The sequence below is a fragment of the Opisthorchis viverrini genome (assembly GCF_000715545.1).
Source record: "Opisthorchis viverrini unplaced genomic scaffold opera_v5_148, whole genome shotgun sequence".
Taxonomy (NCBI): Eukaryota; Metazoa; Platyhelminthes; class Trematoda; order Opisthorchiida; family Opisthorchiidae; genus Opisthorchis; species Opisthorchis viverrini.
Window position 1 is genome coordinate 531827 of NW_008751805.1, and position 23172 is coordinate 554998.

The window sequence follows — 23172 nt, forward strand, 5'->3', positions numbered from 1 at the left end:
TACTGCCTTTATCAACTGTTTTCTGGGTCAGGTGTATCTTAGGCCATTGGTTTTGATCAGCACAGTTGTTTTCTTCAAAATGGAATGTGAATGGAAATTATAGTGACTTTTGCTTTTTGTCTAGTGTTATGTGAATACCGACCTTGATAACACGTGATTGTCCATCCAATAGTGTTTAGCTGGCTGCTGTAAGTCCCGCACTTTAACCATCCGTACGCCCTTTGTTTGACTACCTGGTTTAATCTACCTGCACTCACCACATACGGCACATGTCGATCGAGTTTTTGTCCAGGAACGAGTATACCATACTGGATTCTCCGTCTTACCAGACTGTGCTAACAAAGTTTCAAACTCTCTGGCAATTCATCTTCATTCAAATGAATAATGCTGATGCTGCAAGCCACCTCTGATTTGTCGTGCGACAGTCCGTTTGTCTGTACTGTCTGAAAGTTCGTCTGGTTCCAAGATATTCACCCTAGAAATCTGTTATGTGTATCGACACACCTCATCTGGCCCATTTGATCAGATTGAGAATTGTTTTTCAAAGCAGGGTTCAGAAGAAAGTAAATCGGCCGTAAAAGTGCGTGAAGATTTCGAGCATGTGTTTGTGAAATACTCCCGAGCTCAAACCCGGTCACCAGAACAGAAATTGAGTTTTTCTGTGCACCTCTCTCTGGAATGCACAGAGAAAACGTCATTCGCACATTGTTCAATGGGCCAAGCATCCCCTTATATACAAAACAGAAAAGCAAACCTTGACTCCCAAAAAGATGCTAGGACAGAAATCATCCTTCACTTGTGAACAATTCCGCTTGTTCGAGCTTATCGCGATAAAACGGTTAAAACGTCCCACTTGAACCGGTTAGTTTTGAAGGTCGTCACACTTGAACAGACGAAAATTCTACCATCACGTCAATGTCCCGAACGCCGACCTAGTCGCTACATAAGTAACGAGGCACCAAACTCTACGGTGGTCCATAAGGATATTTCTTTTGGCATCGCCGATAAACCTAACCCTCACGGCTTTTGCTCATTGTTCTCATAACAGCCACTTGGCCCAAGTGACAAACCAAACGTTGACTCATATCATCAAACCGAAGGTAAGAAGCAAGAACCTGAAGAACAGCGTGTTTTCAATCACTGTGTAGTCTTGTTCTGTTGTTTGAAAGTGACATCCCATAGATTCGATTGTGGAAAGCCAACGAACACGTGTTAATGTGTCAGAACATGAAAGTACAAGTTCGAACCCAGTCTGTTCACACCCGAGGAGCAGAATGACACAAAAGCACAATCCACAGTAAGGTGAGATAAGTGTTCAAATCCAGCTATTTGCACAAGTGCGGCTGTGTGGTTGATACTCCAGCCGGCCTGAGCAAGGGCTTGTCGTTTTTCTGATTGCACACAGAATAGACATGCAATTGAGGTTGCTGGCAACCTTGCACCATCAGACGCAGTGTTTTCAGGTATGTGCATTGCTATCCCGGTGAATGGTATTCTCTCAGTTCGTTCCACACACTTACTTATACACCGAAAAGCAAGTGAAATAGCACATATTTGAGGAATTCATTCCTTGTTATCTGTGCGGTGAGCGTCAACCTCAACTTATCCACTAACATGGATTTTCTCAGGAATTAGACGGCGATCCAGAACATTCATGTCATTTGCCAGGATCACGATATCTGTGTTTTTCACTAACCGGAACAGCCTTGACAAATCAAAATGAAAGCTACCTTTTTCAGAGCTGTCGGAGAGTATGGTGACACAGCAAACAAACACTGTTTACTTCGTCTAGATGCATCGATCTTAACTGAATCAGTCAAACTGACCGAACCTGTTCACTGCAGTCCAGTCCAGTAAGGCACATCAGTCCCAGGGCCAGACACAGTTTCCACTCCGTAGATGCCACATGCCATTGCATCAGAATGACCAGACACTGAAAATGTAAATTGCGAAGAATCTGGGTCCTTACCAACCGGTTTGAGGTTTATGACCGAAAAGGAGTATTGTGCGCGTGTTTCTGAGCGACAACTTACATTGGTCAAAAGGGACGACAAGTTCAGAGCAAGGCCAATCTATTGTCCAATTTGACACAGGGTACTTAAGTTGAAAGCTGCAATGTGGAACAGATCCCTTGAACTCAATAGTGGTTTATTTTGCTTCGTTTTATTGTGCAAATGCTTAGATACGAAAAAGGGGCTAAATGAATCGGAAGGACTCGGTTGAAGGAAGTGTGGAGAGTAGTCAGTGAACGAAAGATACTACTTGCCTGCTCAGATCGGAGAATGTGCTTCGATTGAAGAACCGCACCTTGAGCCTTTGACTCTGAATTTTGGTCCATAAGACAGTGGGAAGACGCGAAATTTCGGTCAGGGACCCTTCCCCTAGCCTCTAACTTGAAAGCCTAAACCGCGAGACAGCTATTGTAACGGTTTTCTCGAGATACTCTTCCCGGAACCAGTCTGATCCACTTGGCTGCAAGGGTTTGGCGTCACCTAAGGGCGCAGGCAATAAACGATTCTTGATGCAGCTGCACACAGTAGGTGCATTTTGAGCAGCCCAGCATTTTGACTGTATTGAATAATGCTGGGCGATCAGAGTGTACGATTTTTGAGACTGACTTCTTCCAACCCCTCTTTTAGAGGAACGCAGAATCACTGGTCATCTTAAGCAAACACCTTACTGCCCTTACACTCCCATCGCAGTTCGACTTTACCTCTAGATCGCCTTGTGATACGACTTCTCACATTGCAGAAACTCGCGATTCTTTATCAAGCTGCTTCTCGTTAGCCTTACTGGCTGAGTTCCAGCCAGTATATCCCACAGCATCACTGTAGCACTGAAGGGTGACTGAAGGTATTGAAGGTGGACTGTATATCCCGAAGTTACTTATCTGGTTGTTCTATTGAGAGTGTTTGGTGTTAATCTGCCTGGTCAGGCATCAACCAGTTGCTTGAAGCCCACAAAACTCTTTACGTTTTCATACTTTGTGGCTGAAATTACTTCTGAAATTCGAAAAAAAATTATGCTCTCTTGTTTCATCTAAGCATAACAGAATACCTGGATTGGCACGTGCTTCAAATCGAATTCAATTGACTGTGGCTAATTTCGGTCCTATATATGTCGTCTAATCTAATAGTTCAGTTATGGCCTGATATCAATACGTATTTGTTTCGAAGGAAACACGAAATCTGAGCTACTGCCTGGTAAGTCAGGATTGGGTTCGAACCACAGACTCTCCGACCTGTTTCTCGCTCCTTAATGGTTGGACAACCTCATGTTAGTCTGCACAGTCCAGCAACGTTCGCATCCACCTAAGTACTACGGTCTTTTCTTACTTGGATTCGAAAGAATGATTGCTTTCTACGATGTATGAATCTTTTGAGTCAGTGTAGTTTAGAGGGTTTTCAAAATTCTAGGACGACATATCAGTCTCATTGCGTTTGAGATTTCAGCGCAATTGCTTACTACTTTGTATGTGCGGCACGCAATCCAAGGCGGCTATACGGTTATTTTTTAACTCAAAAGTGCTTTTCATTACCGATGTAACTGGAGTAGTGTAGCTGAGGTCAAATGTGTACTGACCTTTCATTCTGTAACATTTGTAATATGGTGATAAAATTGTCTGCTACAGTCTGCAACCCCCGGGGGCACATCACAAAAGTTAGTACAAGTGAACTACTTGAGGCCAGTCCTGACCGCAAAGAACCGCAACTTGAAAATATCATATAAAATTTACCAGCTTTAAGCATCGTTGGACAAAGATATCATGACCATATTTGACTATTATCAGTGATTAACTTGCAGTAACTATTGATTTGAATGGTTCGATCAGGCAAGTTGCTGATTTCTTTCGTTTTGTTATGACAAACGTTGATAAAAGGTAAAAGCAACAAGGTTTGGCCCATGAGGTTTCGGCAACCACCGGATTTTTATGTCACTTTCAGATCCAAGACAAATGCAGCAAGTAGACCTGTGGTGGATCGGTGCGTTGCAAAGTAAATTTGCATCTGAGACCATCAAATTGTGCAAACTTGGCCAGGTTTATAGTCATACGTCAAGTTGCAGTACTCTTACCTTGATGTATCCGTCCTCAACACCGCAGTGAGAAACCCGTAGAATTTGTAAAAACTGGAATGGCCGAAACGGATTCATGCGCAAGTAGGGTATAAATTACGCACCGTGTGTCCAATTTTCAATCAAGTATCGTCCTCAACACCTGAGTGAGAAACCCGTAGAATTTGTAAAAATTGGGATGGCGAAACGGATTCATGCGCAAGTAGGATATAAATTACGCACCGTGTGTCCAATTTTCAATCAAGTACACAGATGATCCTATACTCAATTCCAGAAGTCCTTTTCATGTTGATTTCAGGAGCTTCTTAATACTCACCCTTACTTCGTACCCGTGAACCCAACCCAAGGTTTCTCTTAAATTCCCACAACTCGGAAGAGAGCTCGTGAAATTTCGGATTGATATTTTGGCTGTGAGCTTTTTCTAACAAAGACTGGCCCAAGCACTTTTTGACATTTTCTCAAGAAGCCGGAAGTTGTTGCTCTGCAGTTTCACGGTCAGGATTGTCTGTAGTCCGTCGCATCAGATTGAAACCTTTGGCCTCTCTTATAGCATGGGTCGATAGCGTTTCACGTGACCCTCCAGCTGACATTCACTTGCCCAGTGAATTAACGCAAAATGATTACTGGCAATGCCTAACTTACAATACAGGAGTAAAGAATTGCCCGACATCGACATTTCCTTATTCTTCCGCTGAAACTGTTTCATCTAAAATGTCGGAATAGCCTGAGTGCTGCTCAATCACTTTTTAAGTGTCATATCATCTAATGACTGCATTGCTTCACGGTACTCCATATTATGTGGTTTCGACATAATCGAAATGCATTTGACCAGTAGGGTTTTACATACTTGTTTGTTTTGTGACGCTTCTGAAATTACGTCTATCTTCATCTGGACCCTCTTAGAATAGTGGTATCGTCACTCCGACTGACACCTTACATGTGTGCTTGGTACCGATGCCTCATGCGTGCTCTTGTCAGGCCTTAGGTTACCGTTGTGTAATCGACTGTCCAATCCTAGTCTCAGATTGGAACTGACTCTGGTTAAATTCTTCCAAATGTCTGTTTAACACCACAATGACGATACCGTTAGGTCGGTGACTTTTTCCCTAAAAATTGTTTAACGCCTAAACACAGCCAATCAAAGTCTGTTGTCGCAATTGTTCTTGTGTTGATACAGTGATCCTTACCAGCGCCATCACATTTCGAATATGTAAGGGCAATTTCCATCTGAACCCGTGACCTGGCAATCACGTGGTTCTTTTGGTGAACGCCAGGACTGGTAATTTTCTCTTTCATGTGCCAGCCCTGGTTGTACCTTGATACCACTCTGGGTGATGATGACTCTACACTAAGTCGTGTCAGAAGACGTTGGGCAAACTGTCCGGAGTCAACTGACGCCTGCTTACGTCACTCGCAGTACAAAGTGACATTCTTTGTGTATGCGTGTTCACGCACACTGAAATGTTTAGTAGTTATACTCAGGCCTGGTAATCAGATTAACCCTGTCACAGCGTCCATCACAGGAACACTTCCGAATGTGCCACAAATGTTACCTTAAATACACATTAAAAAGGACGGACAATTTGTAATTGATGCTTTCATTGATATTTTCGATTCTGTGTTGTAAATAAAACCTATTAAATCCTGACATGAAGTCGTTTGACTGAATCTAGTCAGAGAGGTCTAGAGACCCACACCCCTGTGTTTGCGGTGAGGATATCTGCTTTCATTGAGTATACTTCGCTGCCTTTATCACTCCAGTGCCAGAGATTCGGTTAACAAGCTGGTGGGAATATTGATCGGCTGCTGAAGGAATAATCAGCTGAAAGGGCATGCTTTCTCCGGGCCTAATAGGTAACCTGTGATGTGATCCAGTTCGAATCCTTTTACAGTCCCCAACACAAGACAATTTCGTTTATTCAAGTCTGAGCGAGGTTAGGAATTCTTGGGAAGAATTCAAAATCATAGCCAGTTTAGTAAAGCATTGCAAAGATAAACCCTCTAAATAGCCGCTTTTATGAATGCCATTTGAGTGATGACCAATTCGAAATATTCTTTCGCTCATCGATAGTCGCCTGCTTCCATACGAATGACTTGCTTTAAACGTCGGAGCGTTAGCACATCTGTGTTGCCATATGTTTTCAGGTCACAATTGAATAGAAATTTTCACTATTGATTTCCACTATTATTGCAGCTGTCAGATCTGAAACCGCTGTTTGTCGCCTGAGCGACTGAGAGGTCACACTGACTCTTCTCGCTCTCGGACAACGGTTGTCACATTCCAACCCTGCTGTTCGTGTGTCTATCACCACAATAGTATTTATGGTTTATCACATACCTGTAGATCGACCGAACTGGTTTGTGTCTATGACTTGGTCAATTTCGTGCCTAGGAGCGTGGTGAGCCAGAGTGACGGGTACGTTATATGAACAAATGCAGTCTACTGTAGACTTCTTTTTGACATGACGGACCGATTCGTGTCCTATTTGCAGGCGAATTTTCGGTCATCAGAAGGTGCTATCAGTCTGGGCACAGAAGCTTCCTGTTTTGTGAGACCCTTTAAGAATGTCCATCCGGGTTTAGCTGGCGACTTTATTCTGTTTCCATTGTTCAATGAAATCCTCGGAGGATTTAGAGACCATTTATTGATTTGTATGCGCTCGGGACTGTCCCGCGGTTATGGAAAAGCTTGGTCTCATCCATGTTCTTGTGGAATGCTGCTAGGGTCGAAACAGCTTTGCGAGATGTATGTTTGTACCAGGACCTGTCTTTCTTCTCCACCCCAACCCCCCTATTTCGTCACAGAAATACTTGGAATTCTACTCCTTCCTGCCTTCGGCATGCATTCTCCTCGTGGTCATCATACTTCTCTATATTTACATGCCCGAGACGAAGGGTAAGAGTGCTGACATGATTGAGGCCGAGTTCCGTCGCCGAACCGGCCTTTGTCACCGTGACTCGTACGATTCGGAATTTGCCGCTTCTTCCACTTCTGTCATTCAGGCTGTCCTCGGTGAGTGTATTCATCTTAATCCATGGCATCAAGTCCAATAGCTCCTGCACGTTTCCAATTCGATTTTTTCTCCGTACCGTCTGTTTTGAGGGTTTCTGCCTCTTGTTTCACGTAATAGATGTTTATGGTGTTTAGCATTTTGACCACGGGTTTATCTGCCACGAGTTCTTTTCCCGGAATTCAGTTGTTCACACAGTATGTATCCGAATTCCTAGAGGGACGCTTTTCGCACAACCACGTGAAGGGTGGATGAAAGCCAAAGGCAATCGAACAATGACTTGGAAGCGAAGTATAAAAGCAATTACTAGCAAAATCAGCGGCACTGGTCCCTGGATGGGGACCCCGAGACGGGCCATATCAATGGTCACAGACATTGTCAGACAGCCCAGTTGAGCCCATGCATCTAAGCTATTGCCTTCACTGCATAGCTCCCTTCCAAATCCTCCCACTTAACAGTTCATTTACAGTACTATATTTACGCACTAATTTATCAGCTCCCGCCTGCAATGCGCAGCTACCTACCCCACCTCCCCGAATCATCGGTGAAGGAAACCGTGGCAGCTGCGACCTTTGTACGACAAGTACGCGATTCTTACAGCTGACAATGATGATGATATCGGTGGATCCTGTGTTCCTCGATTCCACAGAAATGTCCCAACCACAATCGGTGTTTCTCTAAAACGATAACTTCTTTGTTGTCATGATGCGTTTTGCGAGGAGCCTGTGCATATGACAGTTTCCGTAATGCCCGGTGCAAACTTTGCTGTTGTCGGTTTTCCTTGTAGATACATATTTTATTCTCAGGGGACAAACTTCAGTCTTCTTCTTACGCGTTCCTCAATCTTTCCACTAGCTGGGCAATCCTTGACAGCACTGCTTTGCCAACAGTTAAATTAGGAGTCTGTTTGGTAGCTGACAGAAACTGTTCCGGTTTTGATTTACGGAGAAATGTTTGAACTTTCACCAAGCGACGACTGGTGCACATCGATAGTCTTGGAACTGTTCCGGTTCACATAGACTCTCTTAGATAGCTATGCACGCAGCTTAAATCGCACCGCCTGTGGGCGTGTAAGCCCACTGAAGTAACAAGCTGCCAAGCCACTTTAAATTCGTAGCTTATCTTACTGTACTCTAGCGTACAACAACAAATCATCGAGCTCTACGCACTTCTTTCTTACCAGAGTTTGTGGTTTTACCAACTTCTCAACTGTTTGTGTTAACACATCGTTCAGTTCGCACACATTATGAATGAGTGCACACCATATCCCTGAGCAAGTAATGGTTAGAAAATTGGTAAGGTAAAAGGAAGAAGGAGTTATTATTATTATTATTACTTATTATAAAGTACCAACTAACCAGTTACAGACTATTGGACAGGGAAGCAAAACTCTCATTTGCATTTTATTTACAAAAACTGAACATTCATCTTCTCTTGAACGCGTCTTCCTGAACTTTCCTGGATATTCATTGAGTGTTGCTCAAGTCCAAGCAAATGCTACAAAGCGACTCCGCAAATTTCGCAGCAGATCTCCGTTTTCGAGAGACGCAAAGCTAATTTACAAGAAAACATACTACTCGCATACCTCCCTCATCAGCAGTATCACCGTCACACAGGTAAAAAACTGTGTTTACACCATTACTTCGTCCATTAGGGTATTGGTTGCACTCAACACTGGACTACATTCCACGTATGTAATTTCTGCGAAACGTTTTAGACTGATATCTCTCTGGAGAAATCGGTGGCATAATTCTATGAATATTAGATAGTGATTAAGACGCGAACTTACTGACCGGGAGGTCTGTGGTCTGAATTCAACTTTGGAATCTCGGTTACCCCGGTCTAGGCTTGGGCAACCTGACAGTATCTCAACGCTCGTGCTTTCTTCTGATGGCGTTGCAGGTAGACTCCGAAAGAATGTTACAACTGAAGGGTTATTTCCTATTATTTAGGGAAAACGGGAACTCACCACTACCAGCAACAACAACAACAGCTAATGCTGCTATCAGCTAAATCTCAGTGGTTACAGCGCTAATTTACTAACCGCAGGGTCCATGGTTCGAACCCGACGTCTGGCGCTGCTATCACTAAATCTCAGTGGTTACAGCGCTAATTTACTAACCGCAGGGTCCATGGTTCGAACCCGACGTCTGGCTCTTGACCTCCCCTGTTCGGGTTTGGGCAACCTAGAAATAACTCAACCCTCGTGCTTCCTTCGGGTGGCATAGCAGTTAGACACCAAAGTGCACTACAACTGAACGATGGGTTCCTCTGAAATCTAGAATTTCAGTCTCTGCCCAGATAATCATCATTCATCTCTCGGTCCGTCCAGTTTTGCCCAAAATCATCGTTACAGTCAGGTTGAATCCGAATTGACATCCGTGCTTGCAACCTCACACTTCATTGGACTCGTAATTCTAGCCTCTTAACTCTTGAATTCCTGCCCTCCTTTGTTTTATGCGTCGATTCCTCAAACGGCTTTATCCCTAGATGAGACCCACCATTGTAGAGTCCAGAGGATGTGGCTGAACATATTCTGCTTGGGGTAATTTGCTTTTTTTGACACCAACTTGTGAGAACAAAAGTCATTTGCCAGATGACCTCAGAATGGGCGATTATAGAAAGTACTATCATGTGTCTAGTAGTTCGCAGCTCGCTGTCACAAACAGTTGGAAATCTGTCTTTATGTGTTACTGGGTAGGTATTAGAGCTCGGTAGCCCGAATTTACTAACCACAAGGTCCGTGGTTTGAATCCAACCGCGGCATCTTGGCTGCTGTTGTCTAGCCTCGGGCAACCAGACAGCATCTCAGCCCTCATGCTTCCTTCAGATGGCATGGCCGTTATGTACTGAAGGAGTGTTAAAGTTGAACGAGATAAGTTTGAGGAAATACCACTGAAATAGCGTAGTGATATTAGTCCGAAAGACTCTCCTCAACCTGGTCCACCGTCCCCCGGCCGGCTTGCAGAAGAGCTCAGTCTGAATGAGACAAGGAAATATTCAACATTGTACTGGTACAACCACATAAACTGTCTAATCAAAGTGAATGTAATCAGTAGTCACCGTGACACCGGGTTTTGTGAACTTTGTTCGGATTGCTTACCGAAGGTGCTCTTTTTGGTGGGTCATATGGAATCGGTTTGTATCTTCATTGTCTAGTCTTACAACAAACTGATCTCATACGTTTCTAACCAAGACTTGAAACTTTGAACATACATGGCACCTACAGTACCACACCATTTGACCGTAGTCAGCCACTTGCTCACATTTGGAGCTTTATCTACAGTGTGACCTAGTTTTTTTGTGTTTTGTAAGTCCTTTCATCGGTTAAAAGAGATCCTTGTTTACGAAGCGATGACCTTTTACAAATCAGTTACGTAACGGTCTCGTATTTGGAATGGCAGGAGAATTTCTATATGTGAAGTGTAACGCCAAATGCGTGAACTTCATTTATGGTCCCTAATTATACTTAGAAACGTAATATCATTGATGAACTCTTTTTTGCGAAGAATTTAAAGAGAAAAATGTCCTTCCGCCTCATTTGAGCAGGCTATTCATTAGGCTCTTATCTTGTTACTTGTTCTGAATTACTCTTTCTACGTGGCTAAATATTCACCGTCAACCTATGGTGCCGATCACCCTTCGCATGCACATGAGACCCTACCGTTAAGTTGTTCCATCCTGAGGTGACGATCATCTGTTGTTCCTAATAGTGCTACAGTTGTTCATTTTCAGGGCCACCCAGCTTTAGTTTTATCATACTGACATCTAGCTGGCACCACTTAATTGTATGCTAACCCTCTTGTCAACATTCACCACGTCTGAAACGTTATGATACAGAGGATCTTTTGAGTTACGTGCCATTTTCCTTCACGACGACTGTAGTTATTGTTGTCATTACCTCATTTTCGTACATCCTTAGTTGATCATTTAATAGGTAATCGATAGAAAATAGGTAGACTGAGTGAAAAGTGGTCGGTTTATGCAGTTGCACCTTCAGCTTCAACAACCAGGTAGCTGACGGGAAATTCGGTTGGGAACCGGGTGTTCCAACGACTTCGAAGTCATGCCGATCGTGGATGGCAGGTTTTACCAGGGCAGCGCTGTTTCTTGATCGTCTTCTCCATACTACTTCCGGAAAATTACGATGTATGCAGTAGCATTCAACCAAACCAGCATGGTGGCTTCCGTTCGATCTACTAAGACCGAAGTGATGCCACAATGGATTCACGTACACCAGCTGGCGTGCTGAAACATTAGTTGACGAAAACATTATCTCGTTACCATACAACACAGTGTGCAGTTCCTGCGAGGTTGGACAATTGTGAGCTGTAGAGTAACCCATGTTGGCCAATGTGGTCATGGTCCCAGGTGGTCAGACAGCATTGCTGGAGCTTGTATCCTTTCCAGACGGTGTTCTATTCCCTCCACTTCTACGGAGCTGCACATCTAAAGGCATAACGGTTCTTATTTATGGCACCAACGGATCACCGAAGAGCCAAAGACTTACACGTACAGTATATTTACAAACTTTGCCAATGCAATCTCCAACTCCTTTATGACGAATACTGAATCTGAGAACTGAGAATCACATCAGATTAGTGAAATAGAATGTCACAGAGGGCTGTTTTAAGAAAAAGGATGACACAAAGAGTCAAGTTTTACAACCGATGGGAAAACTTCTGAAGAGGGTTGACTGCATTCTGGAAGATTGAACAACCGTACGGGGAAAAATGAGTCCACAAACTCCCAGTATAGCATTAACGGCGAAATAATACGAGAGACGCTTGATGACAAGAAAGTCTACGGGTTATCAGGTGAAAGATAGCAATGGGATAAACAGTTCTGAACTGAACAGCACCACGGACGGATTTAGAAGAAGAAATGATTTCACTTAAACTATAGCAGCAGCTCTGGTGTAAAATGAGTGTATCCTTTATAAAAGGAGGAATTTAGGTCACGATGAATAGTTTGCATACTTTAAACAGACATTTAACCTTGCCGGGTTCTTGTAGCGTGCGACACCTGGTATGTGGAGACCAGCACAAGCCGAAGAGCAATTCAGGAGAAGGCATGGTATTGGGTTTCTTACAGATAGGTTCTGATTTAGAAATGAATACCAATGGAGGGACATATGACTAGACCTCGAGGAGTTAAAGTTTGTTTCATTTGACAGCTCTCGGTTTTGAATCTCCTTTAAAGACGGTTTTCAGCGCAGTGCGACTTGTTTTATGGATGTCGCTCAGTGTAAAGTACAGTGCCTGTCACGAAGAGACTGAACCTTACCATGGTGTGACGGTTCGCGCACCTTAGCGATCCATTAAACTATAATGGGGAGTGTCCCCGTGACACTCACAGAGTCTCTCATACCAGGCTGGTCAATGGTTAGAGGTCTGACGAACACAGTTTCCTGGCCCTCCAGGTTGAGGGTTGGAACATGTGGCAACTTGTTCCGTCAAACATCGCTGCCTTGCGGTTAGGCTTTGAGACAAAGGCTTTGATTGAGGACCCTACTCGTCCTCCTGTCTAAATGTGGGCGCTCTGGCAGTATCCCAGCCCTAGTACAAACATAATATCCACAACTAACCATACGGCAGTGAAGCATCGGTGTTGAACACTGATGTCATGATGTTGATGATGAAAGTACAGCACTCAGTGTTAGAACGAATCGCAATGTATCCCACAGTTGTGTACCTAAAACAGAAACACTATGGGGGGCACCAATCCTTCTGGAGTACTACTCGATCAGGACACTTGCCATGCACTGAAGTGACGCTGGTCAGTTTATCCGACGACACTTATACTTCAATGCAATGTTCGAACACTTTCTCAGCAGCCCGGATTCTCGTTCGCACACATCAGGATGCCAATTACAGGGTATAGAAGTGATCACGAGAAGCTTGTGCTATGTGATTCACCCTCTAGGGTCCCTGTGTTTGGTTGACTGCTGTATTTGGTTGTTTTCGGTGTCGATCCATATTGTGTGGAGGTGTAAGCACCACAGAGGTTCACAGTAGCCCAGCCCCGGGTGCGTTTCCTCTCTCATTCCTTTTGCTCCTAACAAAGCTTTCAAACAAATGATGGTTGTACAACAGTGAAACATTAGTTTACAACGCTGATGTACCGTCGATGTTGGGTGCTGTAGCGATTTTTCTTTACCTTTCCCAGTAGAAAATTACATCAACTTCTCTTGGAATTCTGGTCAGTTTTTGTATCATAAACAGGCCCTCTGGAATCTTTCCGATTACATTCGAGTGTTTCATACTAATCAGACATAGGGTTGAGGCAATGCGAACCGATAGTCTATAACAACACGCATGCTAAACAGAGAAACTCTGACTGGTTCATGAGTTTTCTAATGTTGTCGCAGTGGTATGATTAACTGGTTCGCTTCCTCAACCGTCATTCTACCCGACTGGACACATCCTATTGTGTTTTGACAGAGAACTGCGTTCGTCACATCTTTTTTCATTTATTGCTGAGGTGTACGAGGTATGAGTTCCCTACTCAAACAGATCAAGTCATGTATGCCAGTAGTTTCCAGCAGATTTGTCCCGTCTACGGTGGATGATTACCATTCATTTGTCCTTGTAATTGACCCGTGTGCAGATTCATACTGTTACAGTTGAAAATGTTAGCACGAATAGCGGAAGTTTGACTGATTATCTACTCGGTAGCCAACCAAATCAGGTCATGTGCCTTAAGAAACCGAAACACTACAACTGCTCCTATGATTGGGTTCATTTCTCGGTGACTACTACCCACATCGAGGACCTGGTGCTTGGTCCGTGTCCTTTCGGGCCAAACAACTGCACGCATGCCGAGGCTATCTCATTTGGGTATTTGTGCTTTCATCACGTGTACTTCTGCTGGCCGCTCAATATTCACTCTTGTAGTTTGTATGATCCAATCAGTGATGTACCGCTTGTGCACAGCCTGTAAAGTCCGAGTCAGAATTGGAACTACATGCTAGCACAATGGTCACGAAAACTAGCAAGACCGTTTTCCGTGTCTGTGTAAGACAGATCCGTTCAGTAGGAGACGCAACATTCTAAACGGCATTCTCATCCGAATGTCTCAATCGGTGGGTTCGAATTCTCAGTCCTGTTCGTGCTCTTCAATTTAAAGGACCAGATCCAGCTGATTCAGAAATACAAACGTTGTTGCGATAAGTCTAAAGAACCGGTGAGTTTCTTTGCAGGTATGTCAGAATTTTCGACTCTGCATGTGCTCCAGTCCTGGCTGTGACAGGTTTGATATTTGATAGTTTTGTTAAATGTGTTCAGTGCATGACCTTTTTAATACTTGAGCAATCTACTTCAGACTTTCGTTTCGCCAACTGTTACTGTTCTTTGCCTGTCGCGTTTGTCTTCGGGTACCTTATCCTTCTTTGGCGCCGTTACCACACATACTATGAGAGGAACCGAACGAAATCGTCTGCATGCCTCTCCCCCAGCTTCACGCATATGCAATTGTGTTCTTTTGGATTTTGATGGATTCCCCAATGATCAGCCCATTACGAACAACGTATCATCCTTACCAAGAAAACAGCACGTGCCCTCCAAACGACAGATTTGCACGTTTGATTTCCCCAATCTGGTTGATATATCTAGGTTTCTGTTTGTTTATTTTTTTGCTTTACCCTTTGTCAAACCCACTACCTGGGGAGGTGTCAGCAGTAGAACAGCCCGCTCCAATCTTTGTCTAGCTGGTGTCTTCACCGCTTGTCTCATTTCCACTCTCGTCCAGCTACGAGTGTTGTGTCACAGTGAATTCCTTTTTTGGGTTTTATTTGTTTGTTCACTTAGTTATTTTACCATACGGAAAAAGCGAGGTGGAAGTTTAAATGTCTTCTGTCCATAAGTAAAGTTTACTTCTGTTCAAACTGATTCTTCCTTTCCACAGGCTATCACTACACCGCAAAGGACAACACAATCAAAGTGGAGTTGAACTGATCATTCATCAAAATTTCTTGTTCATTTCTTCTTTTTATGTCCCTTTCCTGTCGACTGTGTGCTCTGTTCCATGACTTATGCATCAAACCACTGGTTGCTTAGCAAAGCCCTTTGGAATATCTTTGACACTGTTCTTCAAAGACGAATCAACGATTACGTGTAACTTCAGAATCCCTCATTCTTCTTGATTTTTAAGATCAATGCTCGCTTATATTTATGCTGTCATTATAGATCTGCGTGAATTCAAGGTGTTGTTTTTTTGTCGACGCGTGATATTCTTCCAAACGCTCCTAACAATAACAGACGATATTGCTTCCAATGGAAAGTGGCAAGGTAGCCGTTTCTAGGGTCTATTCATCTGGAAACAGGCGACAGAAGATCGTATGGCTGTGTGTCTATTTGTATGGTTGCCTGTTCAGTCGATTATTGATGATATAACACCATTTCTGTAGTGTTATAAATTCCGTGCTCAGAAATGATAACGGGGATCGCACAAGGCGACAAATTCCACATTTAGACTTCAGCTGACGCATAAAAGCGGTCACAGACTAGAACTGTATCGCGCTAGACCGAAACGACATGCGGTGGGTTACTAATTCAGTTGATCCGCCCAGTTGCCTTGTCTTGGGATATTGTGTTTTTCCTTGTCATGAGATAATTTTTGGACCAGTCATTTTTCCCCGTTTGGTTTAAGTGAACGAACCTCCATGCTCAAGTAGAGCAGCACCGTGCCGCGGGAGGTTGAGTCACTAAGCATGCCTCTGGGAGTTCAACAAGCGATACTACCCGTTGTGGAAAGCTATATGTATTTTACCGACTGCATTATCTTCGGTAGTAACGTGGCAGCTAAAGTAGGCGCATGAATCTCTAAGTTTTCAATTGCTTCCACCAATCTGCGGCGCCTGTGGCACCGAAAACGCGTTTTCGGTCTCACAAGACGCGTATATCATTATGAAATGTTGGCTATTTTGTTGAACGGCCGCGAAACTCAGCCACCTCTCGTAGAGAAACGAAGATATCTTCGAATCTCCGACGACGGATGCCAGAAAATTTTAGCAGGAATCGAGTTGAATCAGAAAATTCTGGACTAGGCGATTAGGGGCCGGGTGTTTTCTGAAGCAGATGGAAATTCACTCAAAGCTCGTATCCAGTGCAGCAAGCTAAGTTGGCTGGGGTCTTTTCTATGCACGTTCCTTTAAGACTCACCGAAAAATGCGGTTTCTATGCCTAATTTAGAACAGCAGAAACCTAGAGGTGGGTAAAATTTGTATGGCAGAACGATGATTGTTACGAAACGTATGGGTGCCGCTAGTGTTATCCGCCTTCGAGGATGGGTCCACATGACCTTCCCTGTGCCTGGCTGTGACGTTCATACTGTCAGTTCCTCCCCAAGTTATCTGACATGGAGTTGAACGTTTTGTTAGCCTGTCTGATGTCCTTTCCGTCGCAAAGCCTTATTCAACTAAGCTTCTTCTCTGGAGGTTTACGTCAAGCACATTGCCATGCAACAATTTATTTTTCTTGGTGATTTCAGTCTGGAAAAAGCCCTCCAACTCCACAGTGTGTGAACTCTTGTTCTGTGGTTTGGGACGGTTGTTTGACAGGGTCCCTTAATCTCTGTCCTCTCCATAACTGAGCGTCTTATTCACATTTGCTTCACCACTAGAAAATAAGCTTTGTGCTACCCGACTGCACTAGTACTCACACCTCGTTATTTGTTAGCTACGTACATAAAATTGCGCCTATCGTCTAGATAGCTCTTGTTTATGAGTAAATCTCTAGTAATTCGCACCGTTTTTCCCGCACCTCCTTCGCCCAGCACCAAGGGTTGTAAGTGCTGAGGAGCATCGTACGGCTGTTTCATCTTTATTGAGTATCTCATGAAACTGCGGAGAGTGTGGAACCCGCGACCTTCTGGATAATAGTTCGAAAACCAAAGCGTTCGACCACGAGCGGCTGATCAGCAGTGTGGTTAACTCGTCGCTCATCCTTCAATCACGCGGTTTCGTGAACTGCACGCTGCTGGTGATTCTCAGTGAGGATGGAACAGCTGTACATTACTTCTCGGCTTTTCAGCATAGAGTGGCCTCACTTAAGGTCGAAATCTCCAAACAAAATTCCCAGATCTCACACCACCAACTACCAACAACACTACCAACAACTTCTCACACTACCAACAACCAACTCACAACTTTTATTTGGCCACCATACAAGAGTGAGTCCAGGCGCAACATTTGGCAATCTGATTCTACGAGCTCCAGCTACCCGAATTTAAAGGACCCGAGCATTTGGAGGTAACATAAAGAAGAAGCTGTATAATTTACGACTGCCGCTCAACGTGTCATGAGTGGTCAACAGTAGCCGTTACCTAGATTTATGGATTCTCTATGCCGTGCCCATGTAAGATTGTGCCTAATATTATACTTTCAACCACGGGTACTTCAACTAAGAACGATGCAACTAACGATCAATAAGTGAGCATACGGTCTGGATAGACTATAGAGATACGCAAGCGTCTTCAGCTGTTCCTTCTATAAGGCTGGTACATTCGGAACAATCTCAGAACAAAGAAAAAATATATTTGACCTAAGCGACATCAAAGCGTTGGTAGGACGTAAAAAGTGCAGGAAATAAGGGTTGAGCTTTTAGTATTCAGAAGTGGTATTTCGCACATCGGGTAGTCAACCCCCGGTAATGGTTACCACAAAACTTGGTACAGCTCCCTTCACTCCTTTGTTTCACGCGGAAACTCGATTTGTGCTGCACCGTCTACTTATCTTATCTCATTCAAACACGAGAGGTGCACTTCACTGGCTGACTAGCATCCGGTTCTAACTTCCCCTTTTCTGCGCATACTCACCGCGATGCTGAGAATCGGGGTTCGTTTTCACTGCCACGGCTTTACCATGCAGAGTAAGCCTAAAGGCAATTACTGTACCCTGATGTTCGAGAGATTTGTTTACGGTGAGATCTGTATGCTCCCATAGGCATCCTTTCATGAGCCAGCTATCTGGAAAAGATTACTTTCGACTACTTGAGTAGGGTTGTTTATACAAGGATCTCAAAGCATTTTCGATCGGCCTCAGTACGCCAAGAGACACCCAGCCAGTTCCCTACTCTGATTTCAATTTGGAATACAGTAATGCAGGTGAAGTTCTATAAAGTCACAACCAACCTTGAAATCACGCTGGGTGGCGTTAAGGTGAGTTGCAGGCCTATGATGTGAAACTTTATCCCCAGTATAAATGACCCAAAATCTTGGTCAGCAATATTTAAACTTTCTCTATAACAACGAGGGTCAACTGATCGCTGAATTTTGTTGATGTACCTTTTTCAAAGCTACAGGATCATAATGTCACTGTGACAATCTATTAATCTGTAAAGTTTCGCTTATCTAATTGGCAAAACCTCCATCTCGGATGCAGCTGCACAGTCTTGCAAAAGCACGCTGGTACACAGCGACCGCGCAGATTTTTCAAGCCAAAGTGCAGGACCCGTGCGATGGGTGCGGTGGGCGCACCTGTTCCTTTGTTAATATCCGCAAAAGGCATGCAGTCGTATAAATCTTGGCACTTCTGTGAGTATACTCGTCAAAAAACTACCGATAACCAGTTGAATTTGTCCATCGTGTTGCCTATAGTGATGAAGCCCTCGTAAGTGCACTCTGCCCACATTGTTGCCGACAGATACCAGCTTATTCAGCCGCTTGCGTTCTGCACTTCAGTGTCCTACACACTGAACACACTATATATGGCCCATTGTTCGTGTTCATTTAGCAACCCTTGGCACGCTGAAGGCGATGGTCTACACTGAGCAACCAACCAGGAGGTAGAGACCTTAGAATAAATCATGCACACTGAGAAATACCCCGATCACGGTTGTCACACATGTTGAGCAGAATTCACAGCCCCAAACTGTCTCAACGCAGTCCTTTTTGTTTTTCCAGACCTAGCAAAACAGTGAGTGCATTTCCAATGGCCATATCAAGACAATAAATCTATAGATAAGCGTGTAAATGTCTGTGTAGACGAAACTCTGTCTGTCGATGCCAGCCTGACAGTTCTGCCTACCAATTACGTGGTTTTGTTTGAATATCTTTTGACCTGATTTTTGTTTACCTTTGCAAATAGTGCATCGTGATCTCGGACGAGTAGGCCTTTGAGCAACCATAAATAGTCACTCACCACATTCTATCAGAAATGCTGGATTTTTGACACCATATTCGTTGTATCTGGCTGTAAACTTTCGTTAGAATGTTACAGTGCTTCACGCTCGCATAGAGTGTGAGAGTGCCTTTGAACCATACTTGGCCGAAATCTGAACTTTAGTATTTTTACGACCGAAAACGGCCTTTAGCCTATCTATTACGGTGTTTAATGATTGAGTTGTAGTGACGGGTTAGGTTTGTGCTACAGAAGAACGAGTATCTGCATGTCACCCAGTTGATGTTGTCTCGATGACACGAGTACCCTTGTTAACTTACTCACTGAGACGACGCAAGCGGAAATTCAGCATAAAGTCTATGTACACGATACGCTGGTTTCAATCAAGCCTGCGGCAACGGGTACCTGTCAAACTAGTAGGACTACTTCATGGATTCTCTTAAGAGCTAAACAAAGTGCAAGGCACGAGTGCTTGTCCATTTGAGCTGAATTGCGAAACACCACTACTCACTTGCGAACAGGCTGGCTACAGTTGTTGCTACCGTACCACGTCAAAGACAGGGTTGACTTCGTGGCAGAATGGCCGTTGCCCATGCCGATCAGCAAGGTACGAACCAACTAGGAAAGCGGCAATCAAATCGTGGCTTGTTCTAAAAGCATATCCGGTAGTGACTCTTCAGCCGGAAAACCAGCCGAACTCCTTGCCCGAAGAACAAAGAAAGGGTAGCTGGTTCAAATCATGGCGACAACCGCAGAGCAGCCACTTCAAACTACAGTCACGGAATCAAGGCAAAAGTTTCATTATCACCCAGCTTCTCCACAGATTTCCGAACATCCCAAATATTTGCACCTAGAAATAAAACTCTTGCGAGCATTTTATCATTCCTGCGAACCGTGAAGCTCTGACTGGTGCTTTTGCCTAATGGTCCATCATATGCACTGCTGGCATGTACTGAACCTCATCCACCTGTCAGAGTTTTTTATTTGGTTCCTGTGTGAGGTCATCAGAAACACCTGGGAAATCATTCTGACCCTGTCTACGACAAGGTTTGTACTGCATACGGGGTATCATCAGGTTTTCCCTCGACGTCCGCTAAACCACTGGTGTGTTAGTCAAGCCAAGCGCATCATGTAACAATCGCTTGTAGTGTCTGTAATCCGTTGTCACATTTACCATTCTTCATGAACTTAAACCACACTTTGTAATTGTCGTTCACATTGTATCATGAAGTATGTTTTAATGTTACGAATACACAATTTTCCGGTGCGACCTGCTGACGTCTTGCTGAACGAGTGCGTTTATGCTCCATTGAGCTGTTTGTTGACTGCTGAACCAGTGGGACTAAATCTCTGTGTTTGTGTCAACTGTTGAACGTCACAATAAATCCCTGTGACATTTTTTAGCCGTGAATAATTTTTCTACCGTGAATATTTCCTTTCACAGCCAGTTACAGCATTTGGATCGGTGTAGTGGACTATTGGATCTACACATTCGTGAGTCCCCAGTTGACTACTCATTCCTTTCCTATTGTGATTTTGTGATTTTGCATTGGTTACTTTGCTTGTTAATTTATCCGAACACGCTGATAAGGTCCTAGTCTGCCACACGCTCGTGATAATATCTCTGTTTTGCTCTCAAGGGCTTGCAACAAATAGAGCGCAGCCCTTGTCCAATACCTGAGATTATGTTTAACAATCGTTCAAATGACGCCTATAAGAATCATCGGAAAAAATGTCCCACATCTGCATCTCAGAAAACCTATGACTTTATGCTGACCAGTGAGAAAAAGACGGTTCTGCTGACCCCACTGAAGTTTGTTACTTACCTCTGTACCTGTGATAGACTGACGTGCTAAGTCCACCAAGCTTACGCCACTAACGTAGTAAGCCAATGATTAGCCCGCAATTTTCACAAACAGGTAAAAACATGGCGTTCTAAAAAACGCAACTCAGCACGCAGAACATGTAGCTTATTGGGTCAAATCAAATCTGAGGTCGACCCGAAATGGTCAAGAAATTCCAATGTGAGCTCAAAACGCTGCATCAAACGGGAAATAACTTTTTCTTGATCACCATCTCAGTGCGTGTTTTCAAGTGCGCTTTTGCTGATCAGCCGGTGTAATCTTTCGTTATTTTTGCACGCCAAAGCAAGTAAGAATAGCAATCAAAATCCTCGTGCATGAGGGCCACTGCTCATCAAACAAGAATGCAAAACCCAAAAGTCGTTCTCCAATATTTGTCTTTCATTCAGTGTGCTTCCATGCGCACTGTTTTGAAAGGTGACCCGAATTTTCTCAAATATTTTGTGGCAGGTGAGCTCTGGAAAACAAGCATTATCTGGATACTTTAAAACTGGTGGTCAGGCCATCATGACTCAAAATAAAAATACACTCATGACTGGGGGCTATCCAACGTATACCGAGTCATCCCGTCTCTAGTTGTTGCTTTTTCCACACGCAAATGAAATGCAAGGCGAAATCCACGTAAAGGTAATAACGTGCTTCGTACTACTCAGGAACACTTGAAAGTTTAATCAGTTATGTGGGATATGTCTTGCCTACGTTAGGAAACCACACGGAAAGATTCACATCTGCATGCGAAGAAGACTGAATTGCGGAAGAAGGTACTGAACAAGTAAGGTTCAAAAAAAAATTCGTCAAAGAAATACCAATTGGGCGACATGCTAAAGAAAAATGAGCTGATAAAGCCGATAATATAAACAATAGACGACTCACCCAATATGCATAAAATCATGAAGACTCACTTCCCGGCCTACATCTAGGACAGCTGAATCTCAGGTGGGATTACGAGATTGAAGTTGCTCCCTAATTGAGCTTACTTACAATGAACTCAGTTGGAAAATCGCGAGCAAGAAATTGTCAGCTGTTATCGGCTGCCTGTTCGCTCATTTGGTATGCTACACAATTATGACGACAAAATAACCGATATTTGTGGAACATGGGTATGCTAAATATGTATGGATGTATCACCAGAAGTGTGCGAAATTTTATAGTCACGGGCATCCCAAAATCATTCGCATATATTTGATGGTTGGCAGGTGGAAATACAGAGCGAGAACGCGAACGCAGCCTCCGGTAAGACCAAGACCACAGGAAAGAATTAGCAGTGTCCCAAGAGAAAGCAGTAAAAAGCCTGAGGAAACGTGACAATGAGGAGGGACGAGAATAACCTTATACAGCGTGGCGAGAAAAGTATTAACGCATTCTGCGAACAGGGTCCGGTAATCCGGAATAGTTCTGTGAAACGCGATTCGAAAAACCCATCATGAAATGCGGTACATACGAACCTGTCGTTGAACATGGTTATTTGGCTAGGAGGCCGATAGATGGGTTGGTCACACAGCTCCATCCGATGGGCTAGATGGCTGTCGTTCAAACTCAAGCTCTGATTGTCGAATTTTCCTGCCCACACCTAAGCAAACTGGCAGAATCCAAGCCCTCGCACTTCCTTCTGGTGGCATGGAAGATAAGCACCCAAATGGTGCTACAGCTGAACAACCCAGTAATCGCTTACTTCTTGTGTGAACAAGGTTTGGCCGACAGGAGGTATGGACTAAGTAAGGTCTCCAAGATTAGGGTACACCGCTGTTTTCCTCATTTCGGGTAGCTGATGCCGGAGTGGCAATCTTCGGACAATTGTACACGCCGCATTCACGATCAATTGAAAGTCATTTTGGGGTGTTTCCGTAAGTCACGGTGCTGACAAGCTTACTGTGCACCGATACGAAATCAAAAGGCCGATGCTATACTATTTTTGCTTGTGCCTTCCAGGTGAATCAAAATCCCAACAACAAATCCATGGATCCGTGGTCATGAGCAGCGTCAAAAAAACGTTATTGTTGATTCGCTGCGAACCCAGACTCGAGCCTTGTTGACTAGGAAATCACCCGCTAAGAGCACAGGAAGTCTAATAGGAACGAAGGAATGTGGTCACGCTGTATCCGCGGAT

At 43.9% G+C, this 23172-nt stretch overlaps 2 protein-coding genes across 2 annotated transcripts in view; one reads left to right on the top strand and one right to left on the bottom strand.

Annotated features, from left to right (window-relative positions):
- The window catches only part of T265_06853 (hypothetical protein), a gene marked incomplete at both ends in the record, with an annotated part of 34540 nt that extends 19413 nt beyond the window's left edge, over positions 1-15127 (top strand). The window contains 2 exons of the mRNA XM_009172235.1: positions 6880-7087; positions 14991-15127. Coding sequence (XP_009170499.1) covers positions 6880-7087; positions 14991-15040 — 258 coding nt within the window. The remainder of the gene's footprint in view (positions 1-6879; positions 7088-14990) is intronic.
- T265_06852 (hypothetical protein) overlaps positions 1-23172 on the bottom strand; it is a gene marked incomplete at both ends in the record, with an annotated part of 57510 nt that overhangs the window by 30920 nt on the left and 3418 nt on the right. The window contains one exon of the mRNA XM_009172234.1: positions 21765-21829. Coding sequence (XP_009170498.1) covers positions 21765-21829 — 65 coding nt within the window. The remainder of the gene's footprint in view (positions 1-21764; positions 21830-23172) is intronic.